At 25.3% G+C, this 17,674-nt stretch overlaps 7 protein-coding genes across 7 annotated transcripts; 4 read left to right on the forward strand and 3 right to left on the reverse strand.

The window, feature by feature from the left end:
- The first annotated feature begins 105 nt into the window (after window positions 1-105).
- DICPUDRAFT_91839 (uncharacterized protein) lies at window positions 106-1,737 on the forward strand. Its single transcript, XM_003287023.1, has 3 exons — window positions 106-411; window positions 600-766; window positions 984-1,737. The coding sequence occupies exons 1-3, from the start codon at window positions 395-397 to the stop codon at window positions 1,451-1,453; spliced, it is 654 nt and encodes a 217-aa protein (XP_003287071.1). The 5' UTR covers window positions 106-394; the 3' UTR covers window positions 1,454-1,737.
- A 1,148-nt stretch (window positions 1,738-2,885) lies between these two features.
- DICPUDRAFT_97591 (uncharacterized protein) lies at window positions 2,886-6,246 on the reverse strand (the record flags this gene model as incomplete). The annotated part of the gene is made up of 1 exon (XM_003287036.1): window positions 2,886-6,246. One exon carries the CDS (start codon window positions 6,244-6,246, stop codon window positions 3,016-3,018), a length of 3,231 nt encoding a protein of 1,076 aa, XP_003287084.1. The 3' UTR covers window positions 2,886-3,015.
- A 286-nt stretch (window positions 6,247-6,532) lies between these two features.
- Window positions 6,533-9,179, reverse strand: DICPUDRAFT_151134 (uncharacterized protein; the record flags this gene model as incomplete). Its single annotated transcript, XM_003287037.1, has 6 exons — window positions 6,533-7,482; window positions 7,597-7,774; window positions 7,852-8,002; window positions 8,078-8,149; window positions 8,229-8,747; window positions 8,827-9,179. 6 exons carry the CDS (start codon window positions 9,177-9,179, stop codon window positions 6,533-6,535), a joined length of 2,223 nt encoding a protein of 740 aa, XP_003287085.1.
- Window positions 9,180-10,016: 837 nt separating this feature from the next.
- DICPUDRAFT_151135 (uncharacterized protein) lies at window positions 10,017-10,508 on the forward strand (the record flags this gene model as incomplete). The annotated part of the gene is made up of 1 exon (XM_003287024.1): window positions 10,017-10,508. One exon carries the CDS (start codon window positions 10,017-10,019, stop codon window positions 10,506-10,508), a length of 492 nt encoding a protein of 163 aa, XP_003287072.1.
- Window positions 10,509-10,747: 239 nt separating this feature from the next.
- DICPUDRAFT_151136 (UBA/THIF-type NAD/FAD binding fold-containing protein) lies at window positions 10,748-11,964 on the forward strand (the record flags this gene model as incomplete). Its single annotated transcript, XM_003287025.1, has 2 exons — window positions 10,748-10,867; window positions 10,933-11,964. 2 exons carry the CDS (start codon window positions 10,748-10,750, stop codon window positions 11,962-11,964), a joined length of 1,152 nt encoding a protein of 383 aa, XP_003287073.1.
- Window positions 11,965-12,672: 708 nt separating this feature from the next.
- On the forward strand, window positions 12,673-16,501 carry DICPUDRAFT_94318 (uncharacterized protein; the record flags this gene model as incomplete). The annotated part of the gene is made up of 3 exons (XM_003287026.1): window positions 12,673-12,703; window positions 12,928-16,139; window positions 16,205-16,501. The coding sequence occupies 3 exons, from the start codon at window positions 12,673-12,675 to the stop codon at window positions 16,370-16,372; spliced, it is 3,411 nt and encodes a 1,136-aa protein (XP_003287074.1). The 3' UTR covers window positions 16,373-16,501.
- Window positions 16,502-16,583: 82 nt separating this feature from the next.
- On the reverse strand, window positions 16,584-17,671 carry DICPUDRAFT_87430 (uncharacterized protein; the record flags this gene model as incomplete). The annotated part of the gene is made up of 4 exons (XM_003287038.1): window positions 16,584-16,616; window positions 16,709-17,149; window positions 17,209-17,471; window positions 17,536-17,671. The coding sequence occupies 4 exons, from the start codon at window positions 17,669-17,671 to the stop codon at window positions 16,584-16,586; spliced, it is 873 nt and encodes a 290-aa protein (XP_003287086.1).
- Between the last annotated feature and the right edge of the window lie 3 nt (window positions 17,672-17,674).

A 17,674-nucleotide genomic window follows, 5' to 3' on the forward strand; every position in this document is an offset into this window, starting at 1 on the left:
TTTTTATTTTTTTATTTTTATTTTTATTTTTATTTTTTTAAAAAAATTTTTTTTAATTTTTTTTTTTTTTTATTTTAAAATTTTTTATCACACACATTATCTTAACTTGTTTTTTATATATTATTATATTATTTTTTCATTTTTTTCCAATCATTTTTTTATATTATTTATTAAAATTTAAACATTATCAATATTAATATTTTAATATAATAATTGTTGTTGTATAGTCTTTTGAAAAAAAAAATTCTTTTAAAATTTTTTTTTCCCATCCTTATTTATATAAACCAAAATAACTTAATATAAATATAGTTGTATTATTAAAGAAAATTATTGTAATTTATAAAAAAACACAAACACAGATATACAGACAGATAAATAGATAAAAAAAAAAGAAATGTTTAATAAGATTTTGTAAATATTCAATTTAATTTTAATTCTCAAATATCCACAAAATAATAATAATAATAATAATAATAATAATAATAATAATAATAATAATAATAATAATAATAATAATAATATTAATAATAATAATAAAAATATAATAATATTAGAAATACGAATTTCTGAATAAATTATTAATCACCTTAATTTTGCAGTAGTAGCGACAAAAACAAAACATTCAAACCAAAAAAGGGTTTTAGCAAAGGGACAAAAAGACACGATTTACATAAACATGCCAAAGCAACACTTGGTTCAGGTAATTTAAGACTTGCTGTTTCACTCCCAGAAAGAGAAGATTTAAATGAATGGCTTGCAGTTAATAGTAAGTTTACAAAGTGACAATACATAGCAATAATAATAATAATAATAGCAATAGCAGCACAGGGTATTAAATGTAGAGTTGGGATATAAATACAGTATTTTTAAAAAAAAGATTGGATATGTGGAATCATCATAGCACCATTACAATGTTTATACAAAAATCAAAAGAGAAATTAATGGATAAATATACTAATTATTATTTTTATTTTTAATTTTAGCTGTTGACTTTTTCAATCAAATAAATTTACTTTATGGATCAATTACAGAATTTTGTACACCAAAAACATGTGAGGTTATGTCAGCAGGACCAAAATATGAATACTTATGGGCTGATGGTGAATCTGTCAAAAAACCAATTAAAGTATCCGCACCAGACTATGTAGAATATTTAATGACATGGGTACAAGGTATTCTTGATGACGAAAATATTTTCCCATCTCGTGTCGACGTACAATTCCCTAAAAATTTCCAATCAATCGTTAAAAATATCTTTAAGAGATTATTTAGAGTTTATGGTCATATTTACTATTCCCATTTCACAAAGATTGTTTCATTAGGCGAAGAAGCTCATCTCAATACATGCTTTAAACACTTTTATTTCTTCATTGTAGAATTTAATTTGGTCGATAAAAAAGAAATGCTTCCACTTCAAGATCTTATTGATAATTTAACTAAAAGCAGCACATAATAGCAATAGTAACATTCATTTTCATAATTTAATATTAAAAAAAAACTAAAATAATAACAAAAAAAAAAAAAAAAAAAGAAAAATTAAAATATCAAGCTCTTTTATTTTTTTATTAAATTTTTAAATAATAATCTATTTCTCTTTATTTTATTTTTATTTTTTAACAATCAGTTATTCACATAATCAAAATCAAAATCAAAAAAAAAGATATTATTAAAAAAATTTTAAAGAAAAATAGAAAAAAATAAAAAATAAAAAATAAAAAACCAATTTTAAAATTGATTAAAAAAAAATTTACCCTTCTTTTTCATAATTGTATAATAAGTAAGTGAATCTCTTTATTTTATTTAATCATATTTTATTTTTATTTGTTATTATATCAATTACACACTCGACCACCACCACATTTAAAATTTAGAATTATGGTAATAATTTTGTAATATTTTGATGATTTGGTTAAGATTTTAAAAAAAAATAATAATTAAATCTATAGTTTATAATTATATAAATAAGGTTAAGTTGAGTTGTGTTATCATATATGATAGCAGTACCTAAAAAAGAAAGAAAGTAATTAAAAAATAAATAAAAAAAGATCACAAAAAATAAAAAATTATTGAAAAACCTGGGTTTATAAAGCATGGTTTTTTAAATATTTTTAAAAATAATTATTTTCTTTATTAAATTTAAATTTGATTGTTGTGGGAGTGTGTGCATAAGTTAATTTTAACACAGGTTATAATTATAACCTTATTTAAAAATACTATTGTCTAAAAATTAATTTTTATCTTTTTTTTGTGTTTTTTATTTTTTTTTTATTTTTATTTTTTTATTTTTTATATTAAAAAATATAGATAATGTTATTGATGGGATTAATTTTAATTTTATTTTTATTATTCCTAAATATGGAAATAAATAATGGTTTGTAAAATAATTAATTTCTTTTTTGTATAATTATTTTTTTTAATTAAATTTTTATTTTATTAAAAATTTTTATTTTTTTTTGTTTCGAAATAAGAAAAAGTATAAATAGAAGGTTTAATTTTTTAAAATAAAATACAAGTTAAAAGGACAACTTTGCATTTAATAATTTATAGAAAATGACAATTGTTAATAGTATTAAAAGTATAATTTATAATTTGGGATTTAATAAAAAGTGATTTGTTGCTTATTTTTTTAATTTTTAATTTTTTTATAGATATAACATCCTTTGAAAACTCTTCAAAGAAAGGTCCCACAATGGAAGGCCTCCATTCATCTATTATAAATTTTGGAAAAAATATATTAACACAAACAAATTTTTGTAATTCTGGTTGGAATACATCTCCTTTTGGGTTCCATAAAAATAATTGTTATCATGGTAATGAATATTAGAAGGTTTAAGTTTAATAAATAAATATAAATAGTTAAAAAATTAAATAAAAAATAAAATATTATGTACAAAAAAGATTTAGTTTTATTTGCTTTTTTAAATGTTGCCCCATTAATATTCTATTTTTCACCCACCAAAATTAAATTTTTTTTTTTTGATTTTACAGTTTCTATATTTTGTGGGAGTTGTATGATTATTTTATGTTGTCAATTAAATTTTTTATCCAATTTGGGTTTATAATTTCAATTTGGTTTAGTTTTTTAATTGAGTTAATTTTGTTATTAATGAATGGGATTCTAGATTGATCAGATTGGTCTATGACAACATGGGTCACTGTATCATTTAATTGCAATGAAACTGTACCACCATAAAACTCAATATATAGGCTTGATAGTTCTAAATTATTATTTTCAATAAGGGTTGAAGGTTCTCCTATAACTTGATATCTATCTAAATAAAATACATTTGGTTTAAACAGCGTCCACCAGCAATTTTTTGAAAAATATTTTAATTCAATAATTGATTTGTCTATGCTAAATTGTTCATTATTTAATAACTTTTGATTTTTATTACCTTTTATTATTTGTTTATTATTATTGATATTGGTACTATTACTATGATTGCAATTTTCTTTATCGACTTGATTAAAACAATCTTTTAGTTCACTAAAATTTGTTTCGTTAAAATAAGAGTCGCCAAAAGGATCAGATTCTAATAAAAATTTCTTTTTTGTGGATTCTGTAGTAAATATCATATATTTTGGACCTAATGGTATTAATTTCTGTTCATTGTAGCAATCTACGACCCATTGAAATAATACTATATCAAAGAAACCAGATGAAATTAAATTTTGAATTTTAACCACTTCTTTTGATCCTATTACATAGTGTGTATTGTTTTTTGAAGGATTTTGAACTTTTGTACCACCCAATTCCACTATCATAATTTCTAATTTCGATTTTGTATATTGTTGGTTACCCTTTATAACACAAAACTCGAGACCTTGAAATATATTTTGGATTGGAACAATATTTGAAGTGTCGGTGTCTTGAAATATTGATAATACCTTTAATTTTCCTGGACCAGATCCTGCTTCACTAATACCATTAATTTCTAATTTCCTTTTCTTTTGAGTCGTTGTTTTGATACTATTATTATTTAATAAGGTTTTAAATTTAAAGTCATTATTTTGAAAGTTTTTATAAAGTTCTAAAATATCTGAAAAAGTTGAACAATCTTGCCATGATTTATCGTCACGTATTTTTAAAACTCTAGGGAATCTTAAAGTATAGCCTGCTTTATATTTTTCAGTTGGATTTAATTGGGCCGCTTTTATTTGGACTACCTTTGAAAACTTTCTTGGATCAATCCATACGTCGGGTTTTTCTTTAAATGGTTCCGCTAATTGAATACAGGATGGTGGTTTATTTGTATTAAATGGGCTCCAATGGGGATCCAGCTCCTTTTGAAGTATTTTTAGTTGCTCGTCAGTATAACCAGAGCCAACTTTGCAAAAAGAATAAAATACAACTTTTTCTTGAAGAGACTCTTCGTCCACTACATCATCTGGACAGTATGCTACACCCAACATGAAATGAGAAATTGTGCCGCCTCTTCTATTTATACCACTTCCATAATAGCCACCAATAATAACAAGATCAAAATCATCACCCATACCATCTAAATACTCTGGTTTGATTTTAATCCATTTTTCTTTTCTTTCTGCTGGTACATAGAACGAGTTTAAATCTTTAAGCATTAAACCCTCCTCTCTATTCATAATTGCTGCATCTAATTGACCCAATACTTCTTGTACTGTTGATACTGGAGTTTGTTCACTGATTTCGAATTGTTTATCTTTTACATTAATACATCTCTTTAAAAGCATTGTACGTTGGGCTAATGGCAGGGGCATGACACTTTTATCTTTAACAAAGAGAATATCAAAAGCAATATAGCATAGCTGTTTGCCATAATTTGCGCCCAATGGGTCTCCACTACCTGAAATACCATCTTTGTTTAAAGCTAATGTTTTAAGTTTACCAAAATCCTCAAATCTTTGTGTAACTGTATCCCATACGATTAATTCACCATCTAGTATACACTTATCTGCTAGAACACATTCTTTAACAATCGGTAATAACAGTGACCCATAGATAAACGTTGTATCATTTGTATTTCTTGAATAGAATCTAATATCATTGCCATCTTTGTGAATTTGGGTTCTTTCCCCATCATATTTTTTTTCGATTATATATGATGTAGTGGACGGGCCAAGACCGTTGCTAGATGGAACATGATAGGGGTTATTGTCTAAAATCGAAAACAAATAATCTATAGGCTTTCTATCAGCTAGCATTGGTCTAATTGCATTGAATGTTTCAATTTTTAAATTATGAATATCTAATACGGTTGCATTTGAGGTTACTGGTTTTTGTTCATCCTTTAATTTCTTTTGTTCTTCAGGAGACATATAAAATAAATTGCTGCATACTAGTCTTAAATTTGAAGTGATACTAAGATGGTCCATGGCTGATGGATGAAAAAATTTTAGTGCTGTCTTTTCATTTAAACCCATTTTCATTTCTTTTAAAATTAATCTAACAAACCACTTTTGTTCCTGTGCAGTACTTGAACGTAATACTTTTTTCAATATTAATGCCTTTGATTTATTGTCGTCAACTTGATTTAGTCTATCAAGAGCTTCATTAATATCACCCATTGACAAAATTCCTTTTTCTAGACATCTGTTCTTTAAAGATAGGTATATGGCACTTCCAAAATCACCACCAATTTCATCAGCATTGGTCGATTTCCTCCAGTTTAATAATCTTGTTGCATCTTGACTCTCTACAGATATATTTAAAAGTTCTACATAAAGCCTTGCTAGAGTCTTTTCTTTAATACCATAAGTATTTCTATCACGGTCCATATGAGGTAACAGTAATCTTAACAATTGAAAATAATTATTTGGTTCCTCTTTATACTTTGAGAAAAATATTGATAGATATTTCTTTTTATTACTAATTTTGGTATCGTTGATAATCTTGTCTAATAAATTACAAAATGTAGTGAATGGTACTGTTTTTTGATATTTATAGTCATTGATTTGATTTTGATTTTGATTTCTAACATTAATTTTATTATCTTTAAATGCTTTAATAATATCATTATCATCTATATCTTTTTTAGAATTCTTAATCGGTGAATTTATTTTTTGCTGTTGTTGTTGTTGTTGCAGTTGTTGTTGTTGAGGTGTAGATATTATTGGTTGTTGATCACTGATATTGTTATTATTGTAATTGTTATTTATAAAAGCATTATATAGATTGTTTTTACTATTATCATTTATATTTTGTGTATTATTTTTTGTTTCTTCATTTTCTTCTTCATCTTCGCTAAGAAAAAGTGATAATCTATCCATTAGCGCCAAAATTAAAAGAAATTTTTTTTTTTTAAATTAATATTTTTAAAAAAAAAAATTTTATTTATTTTTTTTTTTATTTATTTTTTATTGGTAATTTAGATATTCTTTTAAAAATCATTTTATATTTCTGTGACAATAAAATAATAAATCTTTTGTGGTGTATAAAAAAATACATTCACACATGTGCCAATTTTTTTAATGATTAAAGATTAGACTGCCTCAAGATTCTAATAAATAAAAAACATTTAAAGGTTATCTAAAAAGTATTTATTTTAAATTATTTTTAAATTAAAGTTGAAATTAAGAAACATAAAACTAAACCAATTGAAAAGTTTAATTTTAATGATGAATTGACACTTTCACTTTCATCGACGGATGAGTCATCTACTGATGAATGTTTGCTGCTATCTGATGGTGATGATGATGATGATGATGATGATGAAGGAACTTCGAATGGTGGAAGAACATTTTGAATGGTAGCAGTGCCGCCATATATTTGGCCATCAATAATTAAAATAAAATTAACAACACCTGTGTCTTTTGTAGTTGGATATTTAAAAGTAAGAGAGTCGGCAGTGAGTGATACGATCGAGCATGAAACGTCACCAATTAATAATTGAACTTTTGAGATGTCGGCTTTAACAAATTCACCTTGAACGGTAACAGTTGAACCATTGTTGGTAACAATAATATTTTCAGTTGTAACAATAATGTTTTTAGATTTAAATGTAAAAGTAGAAACATTTGAAGTTTGACCACCAATCTTTACACTAATTGTAAATGTTTGGCCCTCGGCAATGGTAGGTTCACTGTTATCAAAGACTAAATGTGGTGCACCTGTTAAATATGCTGGTAAACTGTATAAAACATTAGAAATGTTGGCTTGGTTGTCGGTGCTTGTATAGTCAAAACCGGATCCAATGAAAAAGATGGATTGATTTTGGGGAATATAAAGGTATGATGAGATAGATGGTGCAGCATAGTGATATTTAATGGTTAATGTTTGATGATTAAAGAATGTTATATCTACTTGTTTGTTATCTTCACGATTACCACCAAAGAATGGTTGGGTGAAGATTTTAATTCTATTGTTAAGAATATCAAAGCCACTGTTAATAGTATCTCCAGTGATTGTAACATCAAAACCTAAATCATGACCGGTAATGTAAATAATATCACCAGCGGTTTCAACAGAGTAAATGCTGTTGTTTGGTTGATCAATTTTGAAATTTGCTTTATGAATTATTAAATATAAAAAATTTAAATTATTTTTTATAAATTAAAAAAATTATTAATATCTTAAAATTATAAATATTAAAACCAAATTTTATGGTATGATATACTTACGACATGATGCTGGAGATATTATAGTAAAGTCTGGAAATTGATTTGGAATAATGTTGTTTCTGATTAAGATATCAGTGGTACAAACATAACATGATGGTGGTTGTGTAAATAAGTTAGATTTGATGTTAACACCTGAAAATGGTACTTTACATAATTCATCTGGGAGGGCACCTGATAACTACAGTTTTTTAATAGAGTAAATATATGTTTAATATTAAATAATAATAAATAATAATAAAAATGAACAATGCCTACTTTAGTACCAGCAATATCAACAGAAACGAGTCTATTGAAATCAAAACCATTGAATGTAGGTTCTTGAATTGGCTCGATGTTAGTTAATTGAATTTTATTACAATTTCTTAAATCAATATAATCGATTCTTGTATTGACATAGGCTATATCGCTACAAATAATAAATTAAAATAGTTAATAAATAATATAATAATTTTTTTATTAAAATACACTAATAAATACATACCAATCAGTATCTTCTGGTAATCTAATGCAATCTGAACAATTTTTGTAAGTGATTTGACTGTTTGCTACAATGCTAAAAGAAGTAAACGATAAATTAATATAAGTTTTATAAAACTTTAATGAAATTTAATTTAATTAGGTTTAATACAAACAATTGTAATTTTCCTTTTTGATTTTGACTTAAATCTAATACTTGACCTTGATTGAAAACAAAATTATCACCATAAACAGAGAAAAAATGTAATTTTGTGAGTTTTGAAAAGTCTGGGAAATAAATTGGTTTGGTAAGTGTAGTGGTAAAGTTTTCTGAAAATTGGAAGCTTAAAGTTGTAAGACTTTCGAAACTAAATGAACCCATATAGCTTGCTGGAACAATATTACCATTGTATGTTGTTTCTGACCAATAGATAATCATTGAAGTAATACTTGGGAAGATAGTATCGAGTGATGGAAAACCACTTGGTGGGAGTGGGAATTTAATGTCGTAAAGATTTGAGTTTGTGCTGAAAATACCACTTAAAGAAAAATCAATAACGTTAAAAACTCTAAGAGTTGTAACTTTTGAAGAAACCCATTTAGCATAAAAGACACCTTTAAAGTTTTGAAAATCGATTGTTGTTAAAGTACTTGGTAAATTAACATTGGCACTTTCTATAAGGGTATAAGTTTGGCTTTTTTTTTTTTTATTTATTTTGTAAAATAATTAGTATTTATTTAATAATAAAAGTTTTTTATTTCTAAAGTACATACATGGTTTTTAAGCTGTTTAAACCAGAGATTTGAGTTAAAATATTAGAGTGTCCAAATGCATATTTGCCTAATTTTAATATTTCAAGGTGAGAAAATACACTAAAATCAACATCTTCTAAACTAAATGCCCAATTTGGGAAGCTGCTGAGATCAATATTAATGATATATCCTTTATTACTATCGCAACCAAATTGATAACATGGGTCGTAGCTAGGACCCTGGGCTATTTTCATTAAATCCATTAATTTATTTGCTTGAACTATTTCATTTGGATCAACCAAAGCGGCATTACCAATTTGAAAAATTGATACAATAAAAATACAAAATAATGAAAAATAATTTATTTTATTCATTTCTTTAAACAAATATTTATTATGATTAAAACAATATTTTTTTTGATGGAAAGAAAAAAAAAAAAAAATTTATTTAAAAAAAAAAAAATAAAAAATTTTGGTCTAAAATGAAAAAAAAATCTTGATATTTGTTTTTTTTTCGTATTCAAAAAACCATGGGAAAATTGTTTTATTTATTTAGGTTTTAAAGGGGATATTATTTTTTTGGAGAGTTTTTTATATTGATAGGCATTAGTTTTAAATAAAAAAATTTAGAAAATAAAATAAAATAAAAATAACTTATTTTTTTAAAAAAAAAAAATGGTGTGATGTGTTTGATGGGTATCAATTATTTGTGATAGTTGATTCCATTTGTTTATAATAAAAAATTGTGTTTTTGGTGAATTTTTATATTTTTTTAATTAATTTTTTTTTTTGATTTAATTTTAAAAATAATTATTTGAATTTTTTAAATTTAAAAACTATTAAAAATATCCCAATAGAAAAAACTATTCTTTTAATAGAAACCTAACAAATAAAATCTATTTGATAAATATTAAAATTATTTTTATTTTTAGTTATACAATTTATTAAATCAATTTTATTACTTTATTATAAAACACTTAAAAAATAAAAAAAATGCTTTTATAATATTAATTTCTGTTTTATTAATTTTTAAAAATGTGTTTATTTGTTAAAGATTAGGGGCTTTTAACTATAAATATTTTGTTTTTTTATGAAAAATGTAATAAAAATTTATTTTTTTTTTTATTTTTTTTATTTTATTTTTTTTATTTTTTTTTTATTAATATAAAATAATTTATTAGTTGTATAATTATAAATATAATAATAATAATAATGGATAATATGCATTCAAATGATTTATTAAAAAATTTGAGTTCAGATGAACCATACAAACCATATATTAATAAAAGAAAAAAGGAATATATTGAAAATGAAAAAAAAGCTAAACTCGCAATGCTTGATAATCAAAATCAAGTATCTTATTCTTCTACTCAACCAAATCAAACATTTGATAGTATTCATAATGATAAAGACAAATCTATCCCATTTCAAAATTCAATAGAAAACAATAATTGGTACAATCCTTCCTCTCCATCATCTCAATCACCAAAAGAAACAATAAATTGGTTTGATGGACCCTTATCAAATGAATTAATGCCACGACAAAACATCCATTCGAATTCAACTCAATTAAATGAAACAAATAATAAAACAACAAATAATAATTATAAAAAAAACAATTCATTTTATAGAAATAATAAAAACCATAAAGATTTAAATAGTGATGAAATTTCTGACTTTAATAAATTAAAATATAAAGATTAATTAGTAAATTTTTAAAATAATATAGAAATAAATAATTTAGAATTTTTTTCTTTTTTGGATAGAACCAAACTAAAATTTATCTTTTTTTTTTTTTCATTTATTTTTCATATTTATTTTTTTTATTTATAAATTAAAAAATTTTCAAATTAAAATTTTTATCTTTTTTTTTTATTTTTTGTTTTTATAATTTTTTATATTTTTTTTTTTTTTTTTTTTCAAAATTAATAACATCATATAAAATGGCAACCAATCAACCATACAGAAATAAAATAGAAACTATGAGTGCCCAAGTAGTTGATAGTAATCCTTATTCAAGGTTAATGGCACTAAAAAAAATGGGTATAGTTAATAATTACGAGGTATAATACAATGATCATATAAAGCCATAATATAATTATACTAAATTAATAATATTTATTTATAGGAAATTAGAAATTACACAGTTATGATAATTGGGCTTGGAGGTATTGGTAGTGTTGTAGCAGAAATGTTAACAAGATGTGGTATTGGTAAATTAATATTGATAGATTATGATACTGTAGAGATTGCAAATATGAATCGTTTATTTTTTAGACCAGAACAAGCAGGAAAAACTAAAACAGCAGCAGCAAAAGAAACATTAGAGTTAATTAACCCAGATGTAGAGTTTGAAACTTACAATTACAATATCACTACAATGGATAACTTTGAACATTTTAAAGAGAGAATAGAAAAAGGTGGTTTACAAAAAGACACTTCAGTATCACTAGTTTTAGGATGTGTGGATAACTTTGAGGCACGTACAGCAATCAATCAAGCATGTCTAGAACTATCAAAGTGTTGGATGGAGTCTGGAGTATCAGAAAATGCTATTTCAGGACACATTCAATTTATTAAACCAGGTGAAACTGCATGCTTTCAATGTGTGCCTCCATTGATCGTGGCAAGTGGTATTGACGAACGTACCTTAAAGCGTGAAGGCGTATGCGCTGCATCATTACCAACAACTATGGGTATTGTCGCTGGAATGTTAACTCAAAACACTCTAAAGCATTTATTAGGTTTTGGCGAAGTCTCTTCATTATTGGGCTATAATGCTTTACTAGATTACTTCCCAAAGGATACCATCAGACCAAACCCAGAATGTACAAATCAATATTGCATCAAGCTTCAATTATCTTACAAAGAATATTTAAAAAACAACCCTACACCAGTAACACCAACACCAATAGTCGAACAAATCAAACCATCAACTGAAAATGAATGGGGTATTGAATTAGTAGAAGATGAAAATATAGATATCAATAAATTAAATGAAAATATTTTGAACAATAATAATAAACCTTCAGGTGACTCCTCATTCGAATTCTCATATGACAAAAAACCAACTGTACAGATCAATAACGAAAATACCGTCAAAGTAGACACAAATACAAACCTTAATGATTTAATGAACCAATTAAAAAATTTAAAATAAATGTATACATTGCCAAAGTGGATTAATTTATTTTTTTTTTATTTTTTAACTAATCAAAAAAAAAAATATCTTTTAATTTTTTTTAAAACAATGCATATAAATTTTTTAATTTTTTAATTTTTTTAATTAATCTTTATGCTACGTGGTCAAAATGAACAATTATTTCTTATTGATCTTAGGAATATGTTTCCTATTTTTTTACGTTACTTAAGTTTTCTTTAAAATATCAGAATGTCTAAAAATACATCTCAAAGATTTCATTGTAAACAAATAAAAAAAAAATTAAAAAATTAAAAAAAATTAAAAAAAAAAAAAATTAAAAAATAACGAATTTTACTGTTTTTCCATCATAAACAACACTCATATAATCAGTTTTCAAATAATAAAAAACAAAAAAATAAAAAAATAAAAAATAAATTGAAAAAAAAAAAAAACATTAGTTTTCAAAACAAACTTTTTTTATACATATTATATACACATAAAATAATTATAATTCATAAAAAAAGATAATTATTTATTTTAAAATTTTTTTTTAAATTTTATTAAAATTTTTTTTTTTTTCATTTATTATTATTGTTTTTGTGTGGGGTGTATACTGCAAAAGAAATAGTGTTTTTTTTAATAAATATAAATTTTATTAATTTGTAAAAATAATAATAATAATATAATAAAATTCATATTTTATAATAACCATCGTGAAGTTTAAAGATGTTTTCACAATTTAAAAATAAAATCAAAGGTATTTATAAATATAAATTAATTTCACAACTTTTTTGAAAAAATAGTATTTAGACGGGTTATAAGGTTATATCCCATTTATGATATTTTTGTATATATTAAAAAAAAAAAAAAAAAAAAATATAAATAAATTAATAAATAAATTAATTATTATAATAATAAAATATACTAATCAAACAATATTACAATCATTAATCATCATGATGAAATTAAAAAATTATTTAGAAAATGAAAAAATTAATACAATTAGCAAAAAGATTCAAAATAAATTTGGAGAACTCAGTATGAATGGCGCATCAAACTCGCCTACACAGCCACATAAAGATAGAAATTTTAAATTAACATTTGGAAATCAAATATTTATACCACCACCATTACCAGTATTCGAACCAAATCCAAATTTATTTAAATCAATAGAGCAGACAGAGTACAGCGAAAATCCATTTTCATTTTATTATGAGGAGTTTCAAGAGGATTTCCCCCAACCAAATTTAACAGTATCGAGCGAATCAATTCCAAACATAACACCAGAGCCAACAGAAGGTTTACATCCATATGGATTTGGGTATGAATCTTATTCTCAAAGAAGAAATAACTATTCACAATTAGCAGATACCAAACCGCACTTTCTTCGTGCTTCAAGCGAGAATCCAATTAGACCCTATGCATCTATACCTGCAAATCAGCGTTGTTTAAGCAAGAGCGAGGTAATGCAGTGTTTGCAACCATCGCAAGTAGTTTACATATGTGTTACAGATACATCATTTACAAGTCGTGAAAAAAGAGCATTCATGAAAAAACTCGGACAATTCAGCAATTTAGAGACTTTAATTTTAAAGAGTTGTGGTATTAATGCATTTGCAAATGGTACAAGATTCCCACAATTAAGATTTTGCGATCTTTCAAACAATTCAATTCGTAATTCATCTGGTCTTAAAAAGTTAACAAAGTATTCATTAAAGTTGGAGGTACTCAATTTATCGGGAAATCCATTTGCTGCAGCTTCAGAGGTAGAAAATAAACAACGTCAAAATAGATTATGTTCTCAATTAACCCAATTAGAAAATATATCCAACAAATTAATACCTGTAGATGATCGTATTACCGCTATTAATTTACATGGTCCAACTAGTAGAAAACAAAATATTGACAAGATAAGATGGGAATTAAATTTAGATAACGTTCCAGAGATTCGTGCTATGAGACCGATTGCTAGTGGATGGCAACCTGAAGCAATATTACAACTCAACCTTAGTGGGTGTCAATTACGTTATTTCAACGTTGGTCATTTTGTCAATTTAAATTCTTTAGATTTATCAGCAAATGGTATTGTCGATATTACAACCAGTGGAATGGAAAAATGTACCTATTTACAATTTGTTAATCTTTCATCGAATCAGATATCAAGAGTAGAAAGTGTTTATTTATTTGAATTCACACCATCCATTCGTTGTGTTCATTTGCATGGCAACCCATTCTTTTTAAACAGCTATCGTAAAGAAATCATCTACAGAACAAGAGATTGTATTGGCACCAATAGATCATTAGGTATTCAACAGATCGATCACGAAATGGTCTCTATCGAAGAAAAAGTCTCAGTAATTAGCCAATTCGAATCAAATAAAAAAACATTGGAAGAAGCTCAATTGATTGCAAATGATTATCGTTGGAAACTATTGATAATAGAGCGTTATGGTCATAAACAATTACAAAACATACCAAACTTTTTCCATCACTTCAAGACTTTGGCTTTCCCAAAGAGCTCCCTTATAGGTGTCGAAGTCTCATCTTTTGCAAATGTCGAACTCATTGATTTCAGCCAAAATGATCTCATTTCGTTCACCGGTTTAAATCAATTGTATAAATTACGTATATTATATCTTCAAGAGAATCCGCGTTTAGATACTACATCTGTAATCAAGCAATTGTCACAATTAGAAAATTTGGAAGCAATTAATTTCTCGGTCACTGTCGATGCAAATCATGTACGTTCACCTAGTAAAGCCAGAGCTTATCGTGACCAATTATTGGCTGCAGTCATACCCAAGAATCGTAAATTTTCATTATTAGATAACACAAGCATTGGCCATTCAGAACGTGTTCAAGCATACACCAATGCAGGATATTCAGCAGATTTGGTAGAGAAATATAAATTCTTTTTAGCATTAACAGTAAATTGCACATTACCATTCAATCGTGGTTTATATCCTGATCAAGTCGAAATCGGTCAACAATACAATCCAATGGAAATCATATCACTTCGTAGATTAAGAGATTGGAGTTTATCATCAGATGCAATAAATTTCCAATATTTCCAAAATATTGAAGAGATCGATTTAACCAATAATAGACTTACCGATATCACCAACATTGGTCTTCAATCATTAAACAAACTCACAAAGCTTTGTGTTATCAATAACCAAATTTCAACACCATTACCAGTTATCGCCCATATTTTGGATCATTTAACTAGTTTAGAAATATTTGCAATTCGTGGAAATCCAATAATGATGAGCCCATCAGATCGTCTTCAATTGATTGGCCATATGTCAACAATGAAATCACCAAGTAATGATCAACATCTTAAAGTATTAGATACTGAAATTACAATTTTCGATAAAGTTGAAGGTTGGAAATTAGTTGGTGCCTCTTTACGTGATGCAGAGCTTTTAAAACTTTCATTCATTGTAAACTTTAAATCTCTTGATCTCTATGACCATCAAATGTTAAACTTGGAGCTCTGTGACTGTGCATTAGAATACTTGGATGTAACACCATTTGTAAACCTCAAAACACTATTAATCCCAAATAACCGTTTCAGAAATATCAGTAATATTGTTGGTCTCGAAAACCTTAAGGAACTCTTCGCTTTGGATCTAAGAAACAACGAATTAAATTCTATGAACGATATTAAAAATGTACTTTTACAAATCCCAAATCTTCGTGTTATAGGTCTTATTGGTAATCCACTCTCTAAATTAGCAACAGCTCCATCAGCAACTTACAATTACCGTCCTAAATTCCTTTCACTCGTATCACCAATTTATCAAAGTCATGGGTACCCATTATCCATTTTAGATTCAACCGAAATTACATGTGATGAACTTTTGGAAGCTGCAACTCAATCAATGCCAAGTGGTCATAGCGATTATAAAAAAGAGCAACTCTTTAGTATATCATTACTTCGTAAATCATTCTCACCAGACTACACAAATCTCACCGAATTGGATCTTTCCTATTGCTCATTAACTTATCTAAACTTTAAGCTTTTACCCAGTTTAATAATTTTATCATTATCAGATAATTCAATTTCGGATTCAAATATCAAAGATTCAGGTCTTCAAACATTACAAAATCTTAGAGCTTTAGATATAAGAAATAACAAATTAAAGAAATTAAGTATATTTTGTAAAGTTTTTGATTTATTATCAATCGAAGTAAGTAAAATTATTATTATTTTAAAAAAAAATAAAATTATTAACTAATTTCTTATTTTCCTTAGACTTTATTCATTGATGAAAATCCTTGTTTCGAAAAAGATACACAAAAAGAAAGAGTTAGATTTTTCAAAAAATTAACCAATTCAAGAATATTAACAACCTTTAAATATATGAATGGAGTTCAAGTTACACCAATCGATACAGTACAATTCTCAAAAAAGAAAAAATAATAATATAGTAACAGGATAATGCAGGTGTCATTTATATAGAAAAAATAGTGTATATTTGTATAAAAAAAAACAAATAAATAAATAATATTAATTTATGATGTAAATAAAGAAAGAAACCTTTAAAATACTAAAAAAAAAAAGTGTTATTTGTTTATAAATTTTTATTTGATTATTTATTTTAATTTAAAAAAAATAATTGGTTAGAAATTTTTTAGTTTGTGAAATCTGTTGAGGATGCAGCTTCCTGATAATATAAATAAAGTTTTTATTAGTGTATTGTTTATTAGTATTTTTTTTATTTAATTTTTATTATTTTTTATTTATATATTTACTTACATTGTTTAATTTAATATCATTTTGAATGGATTCAATTTTAAGATAGGCATATTTAATTGAATCTGGACCTAAAAAGAGGTGAACTGTTGGGTTTTCAGATAAAGCATGATCAATGATAACTTTGCTACCTTTTTCGGGGTCACCAGCTTGATTACCATTAATTTGATTTGCATGTAAATCTTGAACTTGTCTAACAGCTGTGTATTCATTAATTGGATTTAATGGAATGGAAACTGAACCTTTTTCAAAGAATGATGTTCTAAAATAACCGGGTTTTACAGATGAAACATGAATACCAAATTCCTTTAAATCTGCATTCAAACCCTCGGTTAAACCCTCTAAAGCAAACTTTGTGGATGAATAAATACTGAATGCTGGTGAAGCTCCACTATAACCTGCAATACTACTAATATTAATAATTCTTGGACCATTTGCAAAGAACTATAAAAATAATTAATATTAGGGAATACTCTTTGTATTTAATATATAAATTTACTTACTTTGTTTTTACGAAGATAAGGGATAGCATGACGAATTACAGAGATAACACCAAACAAGTTACATTCATAGTTATCTCTGACTTCTTTATCACTTAATTCTTCAATGGTACCACATTGAACATATCCAGCATTATTAATGATAACATCAATACGAGAAAATTTAGAAATGGTATGTTCAATTGATTTTTTAACAGATTCATCAGATGTAAGATCTACTTGTAATGCTATAAAGTTTTCTTCTGTGATAAGTTTACTGTTTACAGCTATTTAAAAGTTAATGTTAGCTTTTATTTGAATTTAGAGATAAAGATAAATTAAAATAATTACCTTTAATTAATTGCTCTTTTGTTCTTGAAGTTGCAGCAACATTAAAACCTCTTTCAAGTAATTGGTTGGTTAAAGATAATCCAAAGCCTTTTGAAGCACCAGTAACGTAAAATACTTTTTGATCTTTTTGATACATTTT

This window comes from Dictyostelium purpureum (genome assembly GCF_000190715.1).
Source record: "Dictyostelium purpureum unplaced genomic scaffold DICPUscaffold_88, whole genome shotgun sequence".
NCBI lineage: Eukaryota > Evosea > Eumycetozoa > Dictyosteliales > Dictyosteliaceae > Dictyostelium > Dictyostelium purpureum.

Bases quoted from the DNA above. Each gene is read 5' to 3' on its own strand.
- DICPUDRAFT_91839 (XM_003287023.1), top strand. The intron at 767-983 runs GTAAGTTTACAA...TTTTAATTTTAG, and splicing joins TGAATGGCTTGCAGTTAATA to CTGTTGACTTTTTCAATCAA.